General features: G+C 43.8%; 1 protein-coding gene across 1 annotated transcript; it reads right to left on the bottom strand.

Moving 5' to 3' along the window:
- Positions 1 to 15562: 15562 nt before the first annotated feature.
- On the bottom strand, positions 15563 to 17342 carry LOC138879076 (spindle pole body component 110-like). The gene is made up of 6 exons (XM_070158649.1): positions 17151 to 17342; positions 16882 to 17073; positions 16329 to 16810; positions 15911 to 16151; positions 15711 to 15839; positions 15563 to 15598 (listed from the first exon to the last, which is right to left on the bottom strand). Exons 1-6 carry the CDS (start codon positions 17340 to 17342, stop codon positions 15563 to 15565), a joined length of 1272 nt encoding a protein of 423 aa, XP_070014750.1.
- Between the last annotated feature and the right edge of the window lie 405 nt (positions 17343 to 17747).

Here is a 17747-nt window from a genome sequence, read left to right on the forward strand (position 1 = left end):
ATACACACGATCAAACGAGGAAACATGCTAACACATAGAAACAAGACAAAGGAAATTAGGCTAACACAGGTAATCGAAGCAAAGAAACATGCTAACACACATAATCGAATGAAGAAACATTTTCTAGAAATTAGGGTTTTTAGTAGAGTCAAACTAAAAAACAGTAAAAGCATAGAAATCGGTCAGAATAAACAACGAAAAGGTTTTAATCATAAAGAAAATCAATCGAAGCATGCATAAAAAGAAATCCCAGAAATCCTAATTTCGAAGAAAGTAAAAAAAATGGTTCAAAGCAAAGGATCTTTCAGAATAAACTCGAGAATAAACAGAGCACAGAGGAAAACATGAGAATAACATGAAATGACACCGTTTTTTGAGAGATTCAGGAGAGAGTTAAGGTTTCAAAAAAAAGAAACCTAATAGAAGTGGGAAAAACCTGTCGTAACCTCATAGATCGTGACATATAGGGTGTGATTTCGTCTGAAATCACACCGTAGAACTCGCATATAGAAGAACCAGGAACCCTAGGTCTCAAATCGCCATGGTCCATAAGCCTTGAAGGTCCTCGAGGTGTTGAACAGGACGATGAAAGGTCCATCGGAGCCTTGGGGTTGAAGGGAGGTGGCCAGAGATGGCCGGGGAGGCGGTGGATTCATCGGAGAGAACCAGAAGGTTCTAGAGGGAAGGGAGAGCAAGAGTCAGTATAGAGAGAGAGAGAGAGAGAACCGTCTTGGAAAATGAGGGGTCTGGGGGGGTTGTTGGGATTTAATTTAGGAAATAACATCTGGGTCGTTGATCTCATTTGATCAACAGCTCAGATTAGATCGGAGCTGGACCGGGTAATTGAATTGGGTACGGGTCGGGTTCCTATCGAAATGGGGCTGGAAATTGGGCCAATTGAGGCTACAATTGAAAGGGAGAAAGATTGTTGTTATTGAAATAGAAATAGGTTAAGTGTTAAATAGCCAATTTTCCCCTTTTATTTTATAAAAATAGTAATAATGATTTTAAAAGTAAATTAAAAATATTGAGAAAACAAATACTATATAAATATCAATTTAAAAATATTGAAACCAATTTTATAATTATAAAATGCTATTAATCATAAAATAGGCCATAATTGCAATTACATGCAATTAGCTTAAAATGCCAAATAAATTTGTAAAAAATATGCAAAAATTACCTTAATTATATTTTGGTGTAAATACGGGAATGTAATAAGTTATTCACCAAAAATGATAATTTTGAATTTTGTGGTATTAATGTAGGTAGTAAATCGGTTTTGAAATCGTTAAAAAAACATTAAAACTCTTGGGTGCGCTTATATATGCACATACATGCTATTTTGGAAGTATTTTGGGTACAAAAATACTAGGGAAAAATTGGGTATCAACACGTATTTTATCCCAAAATGCCAAACATGGACGAAAATTCATTTTCTTTAACTTGCTTGCCGTTTTACCTTCACGAATTTACTCATCACTTACAATCCTTATAATCTCCAAATAATCTTTTCCGTGGACTGATGCCAATTACCTTACAACAAATCCAACGCACAATACTATAGGGTGCAACATCGTCGTAACTTAACACTGCGAAGCGTAACATCACCGTAATGTAATACTGCAGGGCATAACATCGTCGTAATATAATACTGGGGGACATAATATTGACGTAATATTGCGGGGCGTAACAATATATATAGCCTTCAAAAAATTTCAAAAATCTGCACAAATTCGAAAAATCCTTCAAATTTTTGAAGAATTTTTGGGACAAATAGAGGGCGTGGATTGATTCACATCTATCCACGACTCCCATTCATCCAACAAATTGTCCTTTTATACCCGAAATCGCACGATTTGGGAGAGAATATTTGTGATTTCTGAAAAATCTGTTGGGAAATAGAGGTGACGTGGAGGGGAGGGGACCATTTTGGGTGAACTCGGGTGAGTTATGGCGAGTTGCGAGCTGAGGAAGACGATGAACAGTCGCAGCGCCGCTTCTCTAATTTTCTCTAGGGTTCCTGATTAGGGAAAAATTCTATCTGGTGTTTATATATTAAGGAAAACGGACAGGTCGGGTTGGCGGGTTAGGCCGATTTGGGCTGGGGCTATAGAGAAATGTTTGGGATGGGGGAATTAGATTAAAGATGGACCAAATCAATTCTTTTTAATTCCTCTATTATTTCTAATGTCCTTTTATTTTCTTTTCTTTTTTTTAATTAATAACCTAATAAAAAGCCTAAATTATCTAAAAAATTTAAACTAATTAACTAATTATAAAAATTTTAAACGTTACTTAATTCTAAATTAAAAGAGAAAAATCAATAAACTAAATTTAAAGACAAAAAATATAAAAATGAGCTATTTTTTGTGATTTTTCATTTTTAAAAAACAACTAATTTACTAATTAATCTAAAATGTAAAATTAAATCCTAAATTCAAGTGCAATATATTTTTGTATTTTTCATGAATTAAATAAAATTAAACATGCACAGAAAAATGAAAATAATTTAAATTTTTTTTACAATAATTCCTAGAATAACAAATAATTAAAATAAAAATCTAATTCTTTGGAATTTTGTAGGAGTAATTCATGTGAGGCAAAAATCACGTGCTCACATTGAGAATATCCAAGTCCCTAATCTTCAGCTGTTGATAACATGAACGGAGATCAATCTTGGAGAACACTCTCGCTCCCTGAAGTTGGTCGAATAAATCATCAATGCGAGGAAAAGGATATATGTTCTTAACTGTTATTTTGTTCAATTGCCTATAATCAATGCACATCCTCATAGTGCCATCCTTCTTTTTCACAAATAGAACCGACGCACCCCAAGGTGACACACTAGGCCGAATGAACCCTTTATCAAGGAGTTCCTGAAGTTGCTCCTTTAATTCCTTCAACTCCGCGGGTGCCATACGATACATCGGATTAGAAATGGGTTGAGTGCTCGGCACCAGGTCAATAACAAAATCAATATCCCTGTTCGGTGGCATGCCCGATAGGTCTGCAGGAAACACATCGGAAAAATCCCTCACAACTAGAATAGAATCAATACTGGGAGTCTCAGCACCGACATCCCTCACAAAGGCTAGATATGAAAGACAACTCTTCCCAACCATATGCTGGGCATTCAAGAATGAGATCACTCTACTGGGAACATAATCAGTCACACCTCGCCACTTGATCCGTAGCACACCTGGTATAGCCAATGTGACTGTCTTAGCATGACAGTCCAGAATAGAACAACACAGAGATAGCCAATCCATGCCCAAAATGACATCAAAATCCACCATACACAATAATAAAAAATACACACGGGTCTCCAGACCCCCAATAGTCACCACACACGACCGGTACACATGGTTTATAGCAACAGTATCGCCCATCGGGGTAGATACATAAATAGGTGAAGCAAGAAACTCACAAGGTGTACCCAAATAACGAGCAAAGCATGATAACACATATGAAAAGGTGGAATCGAGATCAAATAATACACATGCATCTCTGTGGCAGATTGAAACAATACTTGTAGTAATAGCATTTGAAGCAATAGCATCGGGTCTGCCTGGAAGTGCATAGAAACGGGCCTGACCGCTACCTGATCGACCTCCCCCTCTGGGGCGACCCATAGCTGATTGACCTCTACCCCTAGCTGGTTGGGCGGGTGGTGGTGAATTAACTGGCGTTGTAGCCGATGATTGACCCCTCTACTGAGATGAGCTCGCAAGACGACGAGGGCACTGCCTCCATATATGACCTATCTCACCACACTCATAACAACTCCCAAGTGTTGGAGAAGGGCACTGAAGGGAACCCCTAGCACCGGAGTGACTAGCAGATGCACTCGGTATAGAAGAGCCTTGAACTGATGGAGAACGGGACGAACTCAGAGTTGGAAGGGCACTAAGTGATGACTGGCCTTGATGAGAACTGTAAGAACCATGACCCGATGACACCCCACTATAACCTGGGCGAGCTGGCTGAGCATGACTGAATGGACGACCTCTGTCGTGCTGAAACTGGCCTCTCGAAAGAGTACCATTATAACTACCAATCCTCGAGGCCTCTTGGCCTCCCTCTCCTCTCGCTCCTGGCAACGAATAGACTCAATCTCATAGGCAATATCCACAACCTCCTCGAAAGTAGCACCAATCACCCTCTCCCTAGTCATGAGAATACGAAGCTGATAAGTGAGTCCATCAACAAACCTCCTAATCCTCTCTCTATCTGTCGGAACCATCCAAATAGCATGACGAGCTAACTCGGAGAACCTCATCTCATACTGTGTCACAGTCATCTCTCCCTGATACAACCACTCAAACTCTCTACGTAGCTCCTCTCTACAGGACTACGGCACATACTTCTCCAGAAAGAGAACGGAGAACTACTGTCGAGTAAGGGGTGCTGCACCAAAAGGCCTATGCCTCTCAAAAGCCTCCCACCAAGTGAAGGCAGCTCCCGCAAATTGATAAGTAGTGAAAGCGACCCCGCTAGTCTCCAGAATACCCGTTGTATGAAGCATCCTCTAACACTTATCTAAGAAACCATGGGCATCCTCGACCTCTGCACCATTGAAGGTCGGAGGCTGCAGTCTACCAAACCTCTCCAACCTACGCTGTTCATCCTCCGGCATAGAAGGAACTACATAGTCCTGAGCAGCGCAACCGGCTGGGCTGTATGTGCCCCGGCGTCTGATGTCCATGCATGACCTGCTCAGGTGTGCGAACGGCGGGAGTTTGATTGCCTCCCCCGGCCTGAGAAGTAGTTGCGGCTGTAGTGGCTGAAACCGCTTGAGCTAGGCTAGTGCAAACTAATAAGATCCGATCCAAGGCCTCTTGAAAACCCGGAATCACAATGGGCATAGCTGGTGCCTGAGTTGGTGCTGGTGGAGCGTCCATAACTGGGACTTGATCCTGATTTGGGGCAACTAGTGGATTTACAGGTGCTGCGCTAGCTGTTCTACCCCTACCATGACCAAGGTCGTGCCCTTGGCCTCTGGTGGCCATAGCTGGTGGTACTGGTGGTCATCCATCCTGACCAGTAGCGCGTGTCCTCACCATCTGTGAGAGAATAGAACAATAGAAGTTTAGTACTCGGATCAAAAAATTCGCACGACAAGACTTTTAAGAATATGAAGTTTTTCCTAAAGGTTTTGCAGCCTCTCGAGGATAAATACAGACATCTCTGTACCGATCCGCGAGACTCTACTAAACGTGTTCATGACTTCTGATACCAACTTGTCACGACCGTAAACCCAGACCCGATAGTGATGGCGCCTCTCGTGAAGACAAGGCTAGATGACACTTCTCATATCCAATTATTAACAGTTAAACCATAAGAAATAAATCTAAAGCACGATAAAATAATCCAAAGCTAACAAATAATAGCATAATTCGCGGAAAATAACCCAACACAACTTGATACCGGGGTGTCACTAGTCATGAGCATCTAAATAATCCAGAATACTCCAAATCAAACTACAGAGTTTAATACATAAAACCAAGAACATGAAGAAGTAATATAGGGAAGATCTCCGGGTTGCGAATGCCAACAGCTACCTAGAGACTCCTCGGATCTGCCTGAGGTGGAAATGATCAGCATTTGGGAGCGGGACCAGATACGCCTGAATCTGCACACAGGCTGCAGGGAGTAAAGTGAGTACTCCAGCTCAGTGAGTAATAATCATAAATAAAGACTGAAAGGAGGGAATCACGTAAGGCACAAAAGCATGCTATAATAAAGCAGTAAAACCATTTAAAACAGTAAACTAGTGAAAGATAGGTAACAATGCTTTAACTCAAATTTAACTTCATGAAAAGACTTTTTCAACAATTAAGCATGGTAATTGATAGTCAATTATGAAAAATAAACACATAAAGGCTCGCCCTTCAGGCATAGTATCAACAAATCCGCCCCTCGGGCAACATCTCAAAACAATAACAGCCCCTCGAGCTCAATCTTAGAACAATACCAGCCACTTGGGCTCAATCTCAGATCACAATACCATCCCCTCGGGCTCAATCTCAGATCATCATGGGTAACCGCACTCACTGGAGGTGTGCAGACTCCTGGAGGGGCCCCTTACGACCCAAGCGCAATATCAAGCCATCTTGTGGCATCATCACTAGGCTCTCAGCCTCTATCAATCATGCCACCTCGTGGCATACATGTCTCAGGCCCTCAGCCTCATAATCAGTATCAAATGTTTCCTCACAACATAGGCCCTCGGCCTTACTCAGTCAAAATCCTCACAATCCACTTGGGCAATAGTAAAACATGATTCTCAGCCCAAAAATATCATTTAAAAGATCATGTAAGTGTTAAAATAGAGTAAACATGGCTGAGTACAAAAAACAGTTAAATATAACACGACTGAGTTCAAGTATAAAATAAAAACAGTAAGGAAATACAAGTAAAAATCCCCGAATGGTTCAAATAGTTGGCACAAGGCCAAATATGGCATTCAACCCAAATCATGATGATAGCAAATAGATTCCAGTCAAATACACGGTAAAATAGTCATTCGAGATGGACTAAGTCACAATCCCCAATGGTACACGACCCCACGCTCGTCATCAAGTGTGTGCGTCACCTCAATATAGCACAACAATGTGCAAGTCCGGGGTTTCATACCCTCAGAACATCATTTACAATCATTACTCACCTCGAACCGGTCAAATCTCTAGCTCGCGACGCCTTTACCCCTCGAATCGGCCTCCACTCGCGTCGAATTTGTCCAAAATCAGAACGAGGACGTCAAAATATTCTAAGGGAACGGAGCCCAAGCAAAAATAATCAAAATACGACACAAATCCCGAAATTACCAAAACCCGACCCCGGGACCACGTCTTGGAATTTGATAATTTTTACATCAATAGATTCCTTATCTCCCCACGAGTTCATACATATCAAAGTTCTGAAATCCGACCCCAAATGGTCCTTCAAATCCTCAATCAAAGGTCTAAATTTCCAAGCCCTAGTTCTTCACTTTTTGGCTTAATTTTCATGATTATTTAGGTGAAATTCAAATTAGAATCGAGTTTTAAGTCCAAGAATCTTACCTCCAAGTGATTCTCCTTGAATCCCTCATCAATCCCCTTCAAAAAGCTCCAAAAACGACCAACAATGGAAGAAATAAACCCCACATTCGCGAACAAGACGACTATTTAAACCTTCTGCCCAGGCCTAAATTCCTTCATCGTGTTCGCGGGACATCCTTCGCAATCGCGAAGCACAAATTCTCAGCTCCCAAAATTAACCCTATGTGAACGCGTAAAATCCCATGCGAACGCGATGCTCAGACATCTAACACTACGCGATCGCGGACTGGCTACCGCGTCCGCAATGAACAACTTCAAGCCAAGACCCCTGGTCTACTTAACTCTACGCGAACGCGACCTTCACTAGGCGTTCGCGATCAACAACTTCTCCACCTTATGCAATCGCAACTCAACCTTCGTGAATGCGAAGAACAAACTGGGTTGCTCCTCAAAAGCTTCTACGCGATTGCGAGACCCCCTACGCGATCACGAAGAGGAAATCTCTGCAACAACCGAACCTCAAAATCTGCAACTCCAAACAACATGGAAATGGTCCAATTGACCACCCGAAATCACCCCGAGGCCCCCGGGACCTCAACCAAAAGCACTAACAAGCCATATACTACTATTCCAACTTATACCAATCTTCAAAACACCTTGAACAACATCGAATCTACCAAAACACATCAGATTCAAGCCTAAGGTTTCCAAAATCCTCCGAATTACGCTTTTGATCAAAAAGTCTACCAAACCACGTCCGAATGACCTGAAAATTTGCACACACATCCCAAATGACACAATAGAACTACTGCAACTCTTGGAATTCCATTCCGACCCCTATATCAAAATATCTCCTACCAATCGAAAATTGCCAAAATATCAACTTTGCTAATTCAAGCCTAAATCTACTCCGAACCTCCAAAACTCATTTCGATCGCGATCCTAAGTCCCAAATCACCTCCCAAAGCTATCCGAACCATCAAAACTCACATCCGAGCCCTCTAACACATAAAATGCTCAACTCGTTCACAGTTCTAGAAAATAGGTTTGCTTTTCAAGTAAATCAGTGAAAATCCAATTTTTTTTACTGAAATCGCCAAAAATATGAGTAATTTTGAAAACTATATTTTTTCCCAAAAATCTTTGAACAGGTCAATGTTTATTTTTCAAATGGCATGAGGAAATACATCTCTATGCCTATATGTCAATATGTGTGAGAAGTCAGGAATGACGTGATACCGTACAACATGAGAAAAATGCATCTCTATGCCTATATGTCATGTGTGCATGTCAATGCAATGTATCTCATAGATGCACTCATGTACTGTATAAGGCCAATCCAGCTCGGGGAGGATCCATCTCCAAATATAAATGCTTTAAGCATGATCCATGCACAAGGAAGATCCATCCATCAATATAAATCAGTCGCGCTCACTAGGGGTGTGTGCAGACTCCGGAGGGGCTCCTTCAGCCCAAGCGCTATATTAAGCCAATCATGGTATAAATCAATAATACATGGTGCAGCGTGCAGCCCAATCCCATAAATATATATAGCCATAAAGCTCGTTACGGCGTGCAACCCGATCCACGATATACAGCCATAAGGCTCGTTGCGGCATGCAACCCGATCCACATATATACATATATTACTCACAGCTCAGGCCCTCGACCTCATTTAGTTATCAAACTTTCCAGTCTCTCGGGCTGAGAATGCCATGAAACTAGCCTCAAATGATGATATGATATGTCAATAAATAGCAATAGAGACTGAGATATGATATGAAATGAATGAACATGACTGAGTATGAAATTGAAATTTAAACAAAAAATTCAACAGCAATATGACCTCGATGGGTCCCAACAAATTAAACATGTAGCCTAGACATGGTTTCTAAAATGGATCACAACTCAATAGCTCTAGTATGTTAAGATTTCATGGTTATAGATAAGATCGGGTAACTACACAATACCACATGAATAATTGAGTCACAATTCACATGGTCAACGCCCACACGCCCCTCACCTAGCATGTGTGTCTCCTCAACACCAAACATATAACACATAATTCACGTTTTCATACCCTCAGCACCAAGTCTAGAAGTGTTACTTACCTCGAACAAGCCAAATCCAATACCCAGCAAGACAAACGATGCTCCAAACATGCCATCTCGCACGTACCTTCGAACGGCTCGAAACTAGCCAAAAATAACTCAAATAAATCAAATAATACCGAAGGAACAACCCCAGCGATAAATGTTGAATCTTTAATCAAAAGCCCAAAATCATCCAAAACGTCCAACCCGGGCCCACATCTCAAAACCCGACATAACTCACAAAATTCGACAACCCATTCAATTACGAGTTCAACCATACTAGTTTCACTCAAACTCGACTCTGAATCGATGTTCAAAACTCAGAAACTCACTTTATGAAACTTTAGGCCAAACCCCCCAATTTTTCTCTTTTGGAACCCTCAACCAAATGCCAAAAAAGAAGATAGATTCATGATATAAAATCAAAAATGAGTAGAGTACACTTAGCCCAGTCCACATGGGGGAAATTGCTTCAAGAATCGCCTCAATCCGAGCTCCATAGCTCCAAAAATGCAAAAATGGCCGAAACCCCTGAAATAGAGTACTTTATAATCACTAGGCAATTTAATGAATGGCGATCGCGGAAATACACTCGCAACCGCGAACAAGAACAGTCATTGCCGCAAAACAATCACTACGCGTTTGCGATACACTCCACGCGAATGTGATGACCACTATCGCCAAAGCTCCCTGAACACGACCCTCATTACGCGATCGTGTTGAAGAATTCTTCAGCTTCTAGCTGCCAAACCTCAACACTTCGTGACTGCAATCCTTCATACGCGAACGTAGACAATAACCCACACGACCTTATGCGAACGAAGCCACCCTATCGTGACCGCAATGAAGTAAATGCCCCACCTCCAAATTTTTGCAAACTTATCTTTGTGATTGCGAAGGACAATTGAGTCACCAGAAACCAGCACCAACCGGCAATGAAAACATGAATAAAAATGGTCTGAAACCAATCCAAAATACGCCCGAGCCCCTCGGGACCCCGTCTGAACATGCCAACAAGTCCCGAAACACAACATGGACCTACTCGGAGACTCAAATCACACATAACATTATCGAAATGAAGAATCGCACCTCGAATCGAACTTAATGAACATTGAACTTTTTAACTTCCAAAATTTGTGCCGAAACATATCAAATCAACTCGGAATGAACCCAAATTTTGCACACAAGTCCCAAATAACATAACGAAGTGTATACGGTAAAATCGGAGGGTCCAATTTCTCGTCATTAAGGGGTTTTGGGAAGTCCTATCGAGATCTCGAGGCTGTGGGGTGGCGGTTGAGTTCTCTCCCTCGATGCTCATTTACGCTCGACCCAATGACGATGCCGAGGATAGGGAATTCCCAAGGCGAGCAGATAGAACCGGCAAAGTCTGGTATCATGTCTAGCCGTCCCATCTCTGTATCTTTACAATTAATGCATTTTGTACTATGTTGTATTCCCCCTCCTATATAAGGGGATCCTCACCACTTTGTAAAGGGTTGCTATTATTCCAACCATTTTACATAGAATCAATAACAACTCTCTCTCTCTCTCTCCCTTTTCTCTCTAACTTACTCGCTCGAGACTACCACTTTCATTTATTGCTTTCGTACTTGTTCTTCATTTATTGCTTGATATCGGCCATAAAGAGCCTCCTTTAATTATATTCTAACTGTTAGTCCCTTCTTGGTTACCCCCGACAGCTCAAGCCCGACCCCAGGCATCGACCTCGAGGCCCTTCATCGGTTAGTCCTAGGCCCGAACAGCTAGCCCCTCAGTTTGATTATAACGCTGCTTTAGTTCGTAATTCCGCCGTTAAGCTTCACATATCTAGCATCAACTGCTCTAACAACTAGTATAAAAATAGATCACGTATTTTTAAAGTTCCATCAACAAATTTAATTGTTACTACCATTTTCACGGTAAATAGTTTGGCGCCCACCGTGGGGCTAAAAATAATAGTGATTATTTTCTTATTGGTTTCATTACACAACACAAGTTGCCTTTCACACTTTTTCTTGTCCATGATCTTTGATTTCAAGTCAAAATGTCTGGCTCAGTAAAAAGAGTTGAGAACGACAACCTTGATAACGACGTAGAAAACGGTGTGGCTGTTCCAGTTGTCGGCGCGCCACTACAGAACCCCGATAACATACCCAGACCAATTCCATCGGACGCAGATTCGCAGGACGCGCAACAGGTTGATGAAACCTCACACACTGACAGGAGCATAAACATGGCGACAAACAGGAAGCCCAAAAAAACCCAGCTCGGGGAGAGCAGGAAGTTAGTCTTCATGTTATTTTTGAAATGTTGTAGGCACAACAGTTAGCTATCGTTCAGTTGCAAAGCCACTCGAAGACTCCCAGCATAGTAGCACCGGAAACTACTCCCATGGTCGAACAGGTACCGGAGAGATCGAGCAACAACGGATCAGTAGCCGATCCTGCCATCGTAAAAATGCTGGAGGACCTCACCAAAAGGATCGAGTCAGGCGAGAAAATGATAGCAGCCAATGACAAGAAGGTCGAAACCTATAACTTCAGAGTCGACCAAATCCCGGGAGCACCCCCGGTCCTGAAGGGTGTAGATTCGAAGAAGTTCATACAACGGTCGTTCCTAGAGGAAGCGGCACCGAAGCCCAGTCCAAAGAAGTTCAGAATGCCTGAACTCCCAAAGTACAACGGGACCTCAGATCCTAACGAACATGTCACTGCCTATACGTGCGCAGTAAAGGGTAATGACAGAAAAGACGATGAGATCGAGTCCATCTTACTGAAGAAGTTCAGAGAAACGCTCTCGAAAGAGGCCATGATGTGGTATCACAACCTACTCCCAACTCCATAGATTCATTTGCCATGCTAGCAGATTCCTTCATAAAGGCACACGCCGGTACCATCAAAGTGGCAACAAGGAAGTCTGACGTATTCAAGATTAAGCAGAGGGGGAATGAAATGTTGCGAGAATTCGTACCTCATTTCCAAATAGAACGAATGGAACTACCCCCAGTATCCGAAGACTGGGCGGTGCAAGCCTTCACTCAAGGCCTGAATGAACAAAGCTCAGCAGCCTCAAGGCAGCTAAAAGAGAATCTGATCGAATATCCCGTCGTGACCTAGTTGGACGTCCACAATCAGTACCAGTCAAAGATCAGGGTCAAGGATGACCAACTGGGAGCCCCCTCGGGCTTAGTATATCCGAGCAGACTCCTGGAGAAGGAGTCAAAATCAAACAAAGAAAGGTATCAGTCGTACCCCGATGATAGGAGGAATGCCCCGAGACGTAATCTGCCTCACAATGATCGATTAGTGAATAGAGGGTAGAACCCTTGGGGATCCATCAACAGAGGCAGATTCGACGGGGACACGTGGCCAACAGGGGCACCTCACCTATCAGAATAAAACTTCAACATTGATGTATCGGACATCGTGTTCGCCATCAGCAAAATCAGGGACGCCAAATGGCCCAGGCCTATACACTCGGATCCTTCCCAAAGGAACTATAACTTGATATGCGAGTTTCACAACTCACGCGGGCACAGAACCGAGGATTGTAGGCAACTCTGGGAGGAAGTGGCCCGCCTACTCGATAACGGACACCTTCAGAAATTCCTCAACGACCGAACTAAAAACAAGTCCCGAGAAGGAGAAACAACCAAAAAGAACAAAGTAGACGAACCCCAACATGTCATCCACACGATTTTTTAATACACGCCCTCAGCTGTATTCAAATGAAGAACCACATCCCATCCACCAAACGAACGCTGGAACCCAAAAACATCATCACCACTAAGGTATAATCATCTCTCCTTTTTTCTATCTTTTACTTCACGATAACTCTTGCGCAGGCCACCGACCAAAGTAGTCGAGGTGCCGATTCGGCTCGAGGACCTCGAGATTTTGAAGCGTCCGTTGCACTCTTTTCCTTCGACCGAGTTTTTATCCCGAAATGGGTTTTTGCTGGCAAGGTTTTTAACGAGGCAACGTCCACGCGCTACCTAAGGAGGACCCAACAAGCTTACAAGGCTTCTTTTGCAATCAACCCCGAACACTAGAGGGCACCCCATTGAGAGGTCATTCACTCGGAGGAACCAGGGAACGACTAACTAAGTTCCAATAGAAAATAATGTACCGGGCCAAACGGTCAAAAGAGCCATGTTCGCACAAGCCGGACTCACGGAAACAAAACAACATGTACTTATGCCAAACAATCAAAGAATATCTTTCGCCAAGGCATCTCGTTCTCCAAAGAAAATTTAGCATTTTCACAACAAGGATCCCTCCATCGAGAATGCTCCGAAATACTCGGAGACTAGCGTCAATAACTTGTTACCCACATGGCCTCAGGGTCAGAGCTCCATACTCATAAGCCCTCAATAAGGCAACTCCGAGCTCACGAGTAACGGCCTCAGAACCTAAGCAAACTCGATGACTCGGAGACTGTCACCGATCGCCATTCGTTAAAACACCCAAGGACGTAAGACCCCAAGCGGGCAGACTCGGTCTCAAATAAAAACTCGCACCGAGTATCAACAAATACACCTGTAAGACCTCAACGGCATGGAAAACTGTAAGACCTCAACAGGCATGGAAAAACTGTAAGACCTCAACAGGCATGGAAAAACTGTAAGACCTCAACAAGCATAAAAAAAACTGTAAGTCCTCAACAGGCATGAAAATACTGTAAGACCTCAAAAGGCATGAAATCTTTATAAGACCTTACTACAGGCATAAACTCAATCTCGAAGTTTAGGCTATATGTCGCATTTGTAAGACTCTCGAAAGGGCATACCCTCAATATAAACGCCTAAACTACTGCACTCGGGATCAAAAATGGCTCCGGTCAAGCACAAATGACACCGATCATACTGTTGTACCAGCCGAATTAATGCGACTCGGGAATGCTCGACCATCGCTATAAAATCATAGGCCATTACTTCGAATCTACTTCGAAAAGAACCGGTTACACAGGCTACCCTCGACAGGCAAACGAGCTTCGACCATGTCAGCTCCAAATCACAAGGCTTCGAGCTACTCAGCCTATGAGCTAAACCTTCTAAGGTGCTCGAACATCGCCGCAAATAACTTGAAATCGAGGTTCTTCCCGAACCGACGAAGGGTCAGGCAAAATTATTTCAAAAAGTCCTTAAAGAGAGGAAACCAAAGCCTACATATGCATAAGGGCAAAGCATAAGAGCCATTGTCGCCAGCCTAATGATCCTTAGGGCCACACACACTAAATGGTCGCAATGACCAAAAGCATAAAAGCCATTGTCTCCATCTTAAAATTTGAATGCTTGAGGGTCAAAATGAGCTCGAGTCGTAACCCGATTCGGAGACTGGATCCAAAATAGTTGACTAATGCATGCCTAAGGGCAAAGTGTAAGAGCCATCATCGCCAGCTTCATGAGCCTCAGGGCCACACATATAAAAGGTCGCTTCGACCCAAGGCGTAAGAGCCATTGTCGCCAGCCCATGTAAATACAGAACTTGACGGTCAACTGTGCTCGAGTCGAAACCCAACTCGGAGACAGAACCCAAAATAATTGAAATACAAATTCCCAAGGGCAAGGCGCGAGAGCCATTGTTGCCCGCCCATGCAGATACAAAACTTGAGGGTAGATTAAGCTCGAGTCGAAGCCCAACTCGGAGACTGAACCCAAAATAGTTAAAATGCATATGCCCAAGGGCAAAAAGTACGATTCATTGTCGCCAGCCTAACGAACCTCAGTGCTGCACCACGGGTTCGAAGATTCCTGCTAGCTCAAAGGTCGAATCGACCTGGTTGAGATCTTGACAAATAGAGACACAAAAGACACAAATTGTGGGGTTCTCCCTTTTACATACAGGTGGTAAAATATGAGCTCCATTTACAACATACTATGAAAGCTATGTACACAAGAACAAGGTAGGAAATAAACGTTCCCCTCGGTGACTATGGCCTGGAGGCCCATTCCTCGCCGTCTTCAGCATCAGACAGAAAGAACTTGGCGTCGTACTCCTCTCCTTTGGATTGCTCGATCTCTTCCGAGAGATCAAATCCCCTGGCGTGAATCTTCTCGAGAACTTCCCTCCGGGATTTGCACCTCGCGTGCTCCTTCCTACTGCTTGCACAATCAAGGGCTCTCTTCAATTTAGCTTTGGCAATGGCAGCACTCTTCAAATAGGCTGCCACTTTCTATCTCGCCCTGATGTTTCTCATCACAACCTCGGCCTAGACATTCACCACCTCGGTCTTTACCTTCGAAAGCTCAGATGAGAACCTTGCGATCATATTCGCCCGAGCAGAATCATTCACGCGAACAGTCTGAATTTTCACCTCAAGAGCAGAAACCATGGCTAGAGCACTCTCTTTGGTCGTAAAATGGGCACTTACGTGCACCTGTAGCTCATTGAATTCGCATTTTGCTCAACCAACCTCGCCCTAGAGCTGTCCCAGCTCCTTTGCCTTGTTCTCAAACTGAAATATCAAAACATCAAGATGCCGAGGTAAAAAGGGGGAGTGCAAGCCAACATGAAATACATGGTACCTATTTTTCTAGGCAGATCTCATGGCTTTGGCTCCGATCCACCTCGCGCCGCAGGGAAACCAACTCGCTTTGCTTTTCCACACAAAGAATCTTAAGGGATTGTTCCCTATCTAAAGCCTCCCGCAACAGGGCCTCACTACGAAGCAGCTCAGATTTAAGCTTGTCAAAGGCCTATGAAAGAAAACAAAATAAAAAAAGAGAGTCACGGGGTCGAAATAATCTTACAACGAACAAAAACTCACCATGCGGGCAAGATGCAGAGCCTCGCTGAAGGCCAAGCTAATATCCGATGGCTTACCACCTTCAGAAGGTAGCGGATCAACCGAATCATTTCTTTTTAACCGATGAAAATGAGTCGCCCCACTATAAGCCCCTTCGCACCCCGGATCATCTTTTCGTTTGTCATCAATCCTCGATCCCGAGGCAGCAATCTCTCCTCCTCCCCTGGAAGACACGGTCTCATTCCGGAAAAATCCCTGATACCTGCGGCAGTTGAGTTAATAAGCCAACATGAAAAGTGCCATTTTTTAGGAAGCAAAACATCGGATACCTACCACAATGCTTCGCGTCCCATCTCTCTTTGGACAGATCTCGCCACTGGCGCCCATCATAAATCGAGCAGGCTGCCAGCTTACGAGACCGCACAACTAAATTGGGGACCTCGTTCGGCGACCAATGAACTTCATACAAAAGGAAAAAAGAGGGGATGCAAAATGACTTGGGGACTGCTCCTCGTCACTACCATCTTCGCCTCCATCGGGGGCAATTAAAAGCGCTAGTTCCCTCTCTAATTCATGGGCTTCCTCGAGATCAACTAACAAGTCGATGCCTCTGGCTCTGATCTCCTCCAAGGTCTCTCTCCTCGCCTCCGCCTTAGCATGATTAATAGCTCGAGCTAGCTTCTGCTCAAATGCTATCGATAAGTCACGAGCTATTTTATGCGTCGTGGCTGCGTCCTCCAGATAAGTGGAAGCATTTTTTTCAACCTTGGACTTGGCCGCGGCCAAGGCAGCAACCTCCTTGCGAGCATTCTCGAGAAGATCCTGGGATGTCGCAAACTCCTCAGTCGCTACTTCACTTTGCTTCCTTAACCCGGAGATCTCTGTGTTCAATTGGTTAATCTGCGAACCATTCTGCTTGACCTACAAAAGAAAGGTAAGCCAATTTGTGTCGAAATATGGGAGTAGAGGTCGGTACAAGCAAGGCGAAATACCTGCGCAGCAAGGTCAGCCTTTTCCCGGAGTGCTCCCTCCAAAGCAGCTCGAAGATTTCCTAGTTCCTTCCCTCCTTGGGTAGAACGAGCCTCCGAATCCCGCAACATCGAGGTAAGTTTCTCGCACTCCTTTTTGAGGTAAGAAAGCTCCTCGCGGAGCCAAAAGAAGGCATGATCATACATATCCTTGCACTGTGGTATAGCAGAAAAGTTAGAAAGACGAAGAACAATGCACGAGATTAAAGAAATGCATGAAAAAAAGCTATCACTTGACGTATGAATCTCTCCGCCGCCCTAACAATGCCAGGAACGTCAAGGCCGACACTATCACTAACACCATCAAAAATGTTGGCAAGGGAGCCTCCCCCTTGGAGAGGAATCCCTGCTTTGACGACATTCGCTTCTCGAGCATCTTTGAATTTCCCTGATGAGACCTGAACGCATGAGATGAAGTCATTCATGTCGCCGACTTCTCCAAAAGGCAACCCCTGCTCCTAAAAAGCTTCGGGCCCCGACCCTTCAGGATCAATGGCAGCGGTCCCCCCAACAGAAACTGCATCAAACCCGGTCGCGCGATCTGAGGCCACATTAACACCTTCTTTAAGGGTCTCCAGTTTATTGGACCGACCAGAGGCAGCAATTCCAGACTCAGTAGCCTCCAATCGAGGAACCTGTGAGGCTCTCGTATTCGACCTCGTCCTCCACTCTAATTGGCATTCATCGTCATCCTTATCCTTGGTGTCTGGATTCACCCCTGAAGATGAAGCAGAGGTCCCAGCAGCGGCTCGATGCTCGAGTGACCTGGATTTCTTTACGAAAGAAAGGACGATAGCTTCTTTGCCTTTTCTCTTCTTGCCCTTGCCGGG

The sequence above is a fragment of the Nicotiana sylvestris genome, chromosome 10 (assembly GCF_000393655.2).
Source record: "Nicotiana sylvestris chromosome 10, ASM39365v2, whole genome shotgun sequence".
NCBI classification, from domain to species: Eukaryota; Viridiplantae; Streptophyta; class Magnoliopsida; order Solanales; family Solanaceae; genus Nicotiana; species Nicotiana sylvestris.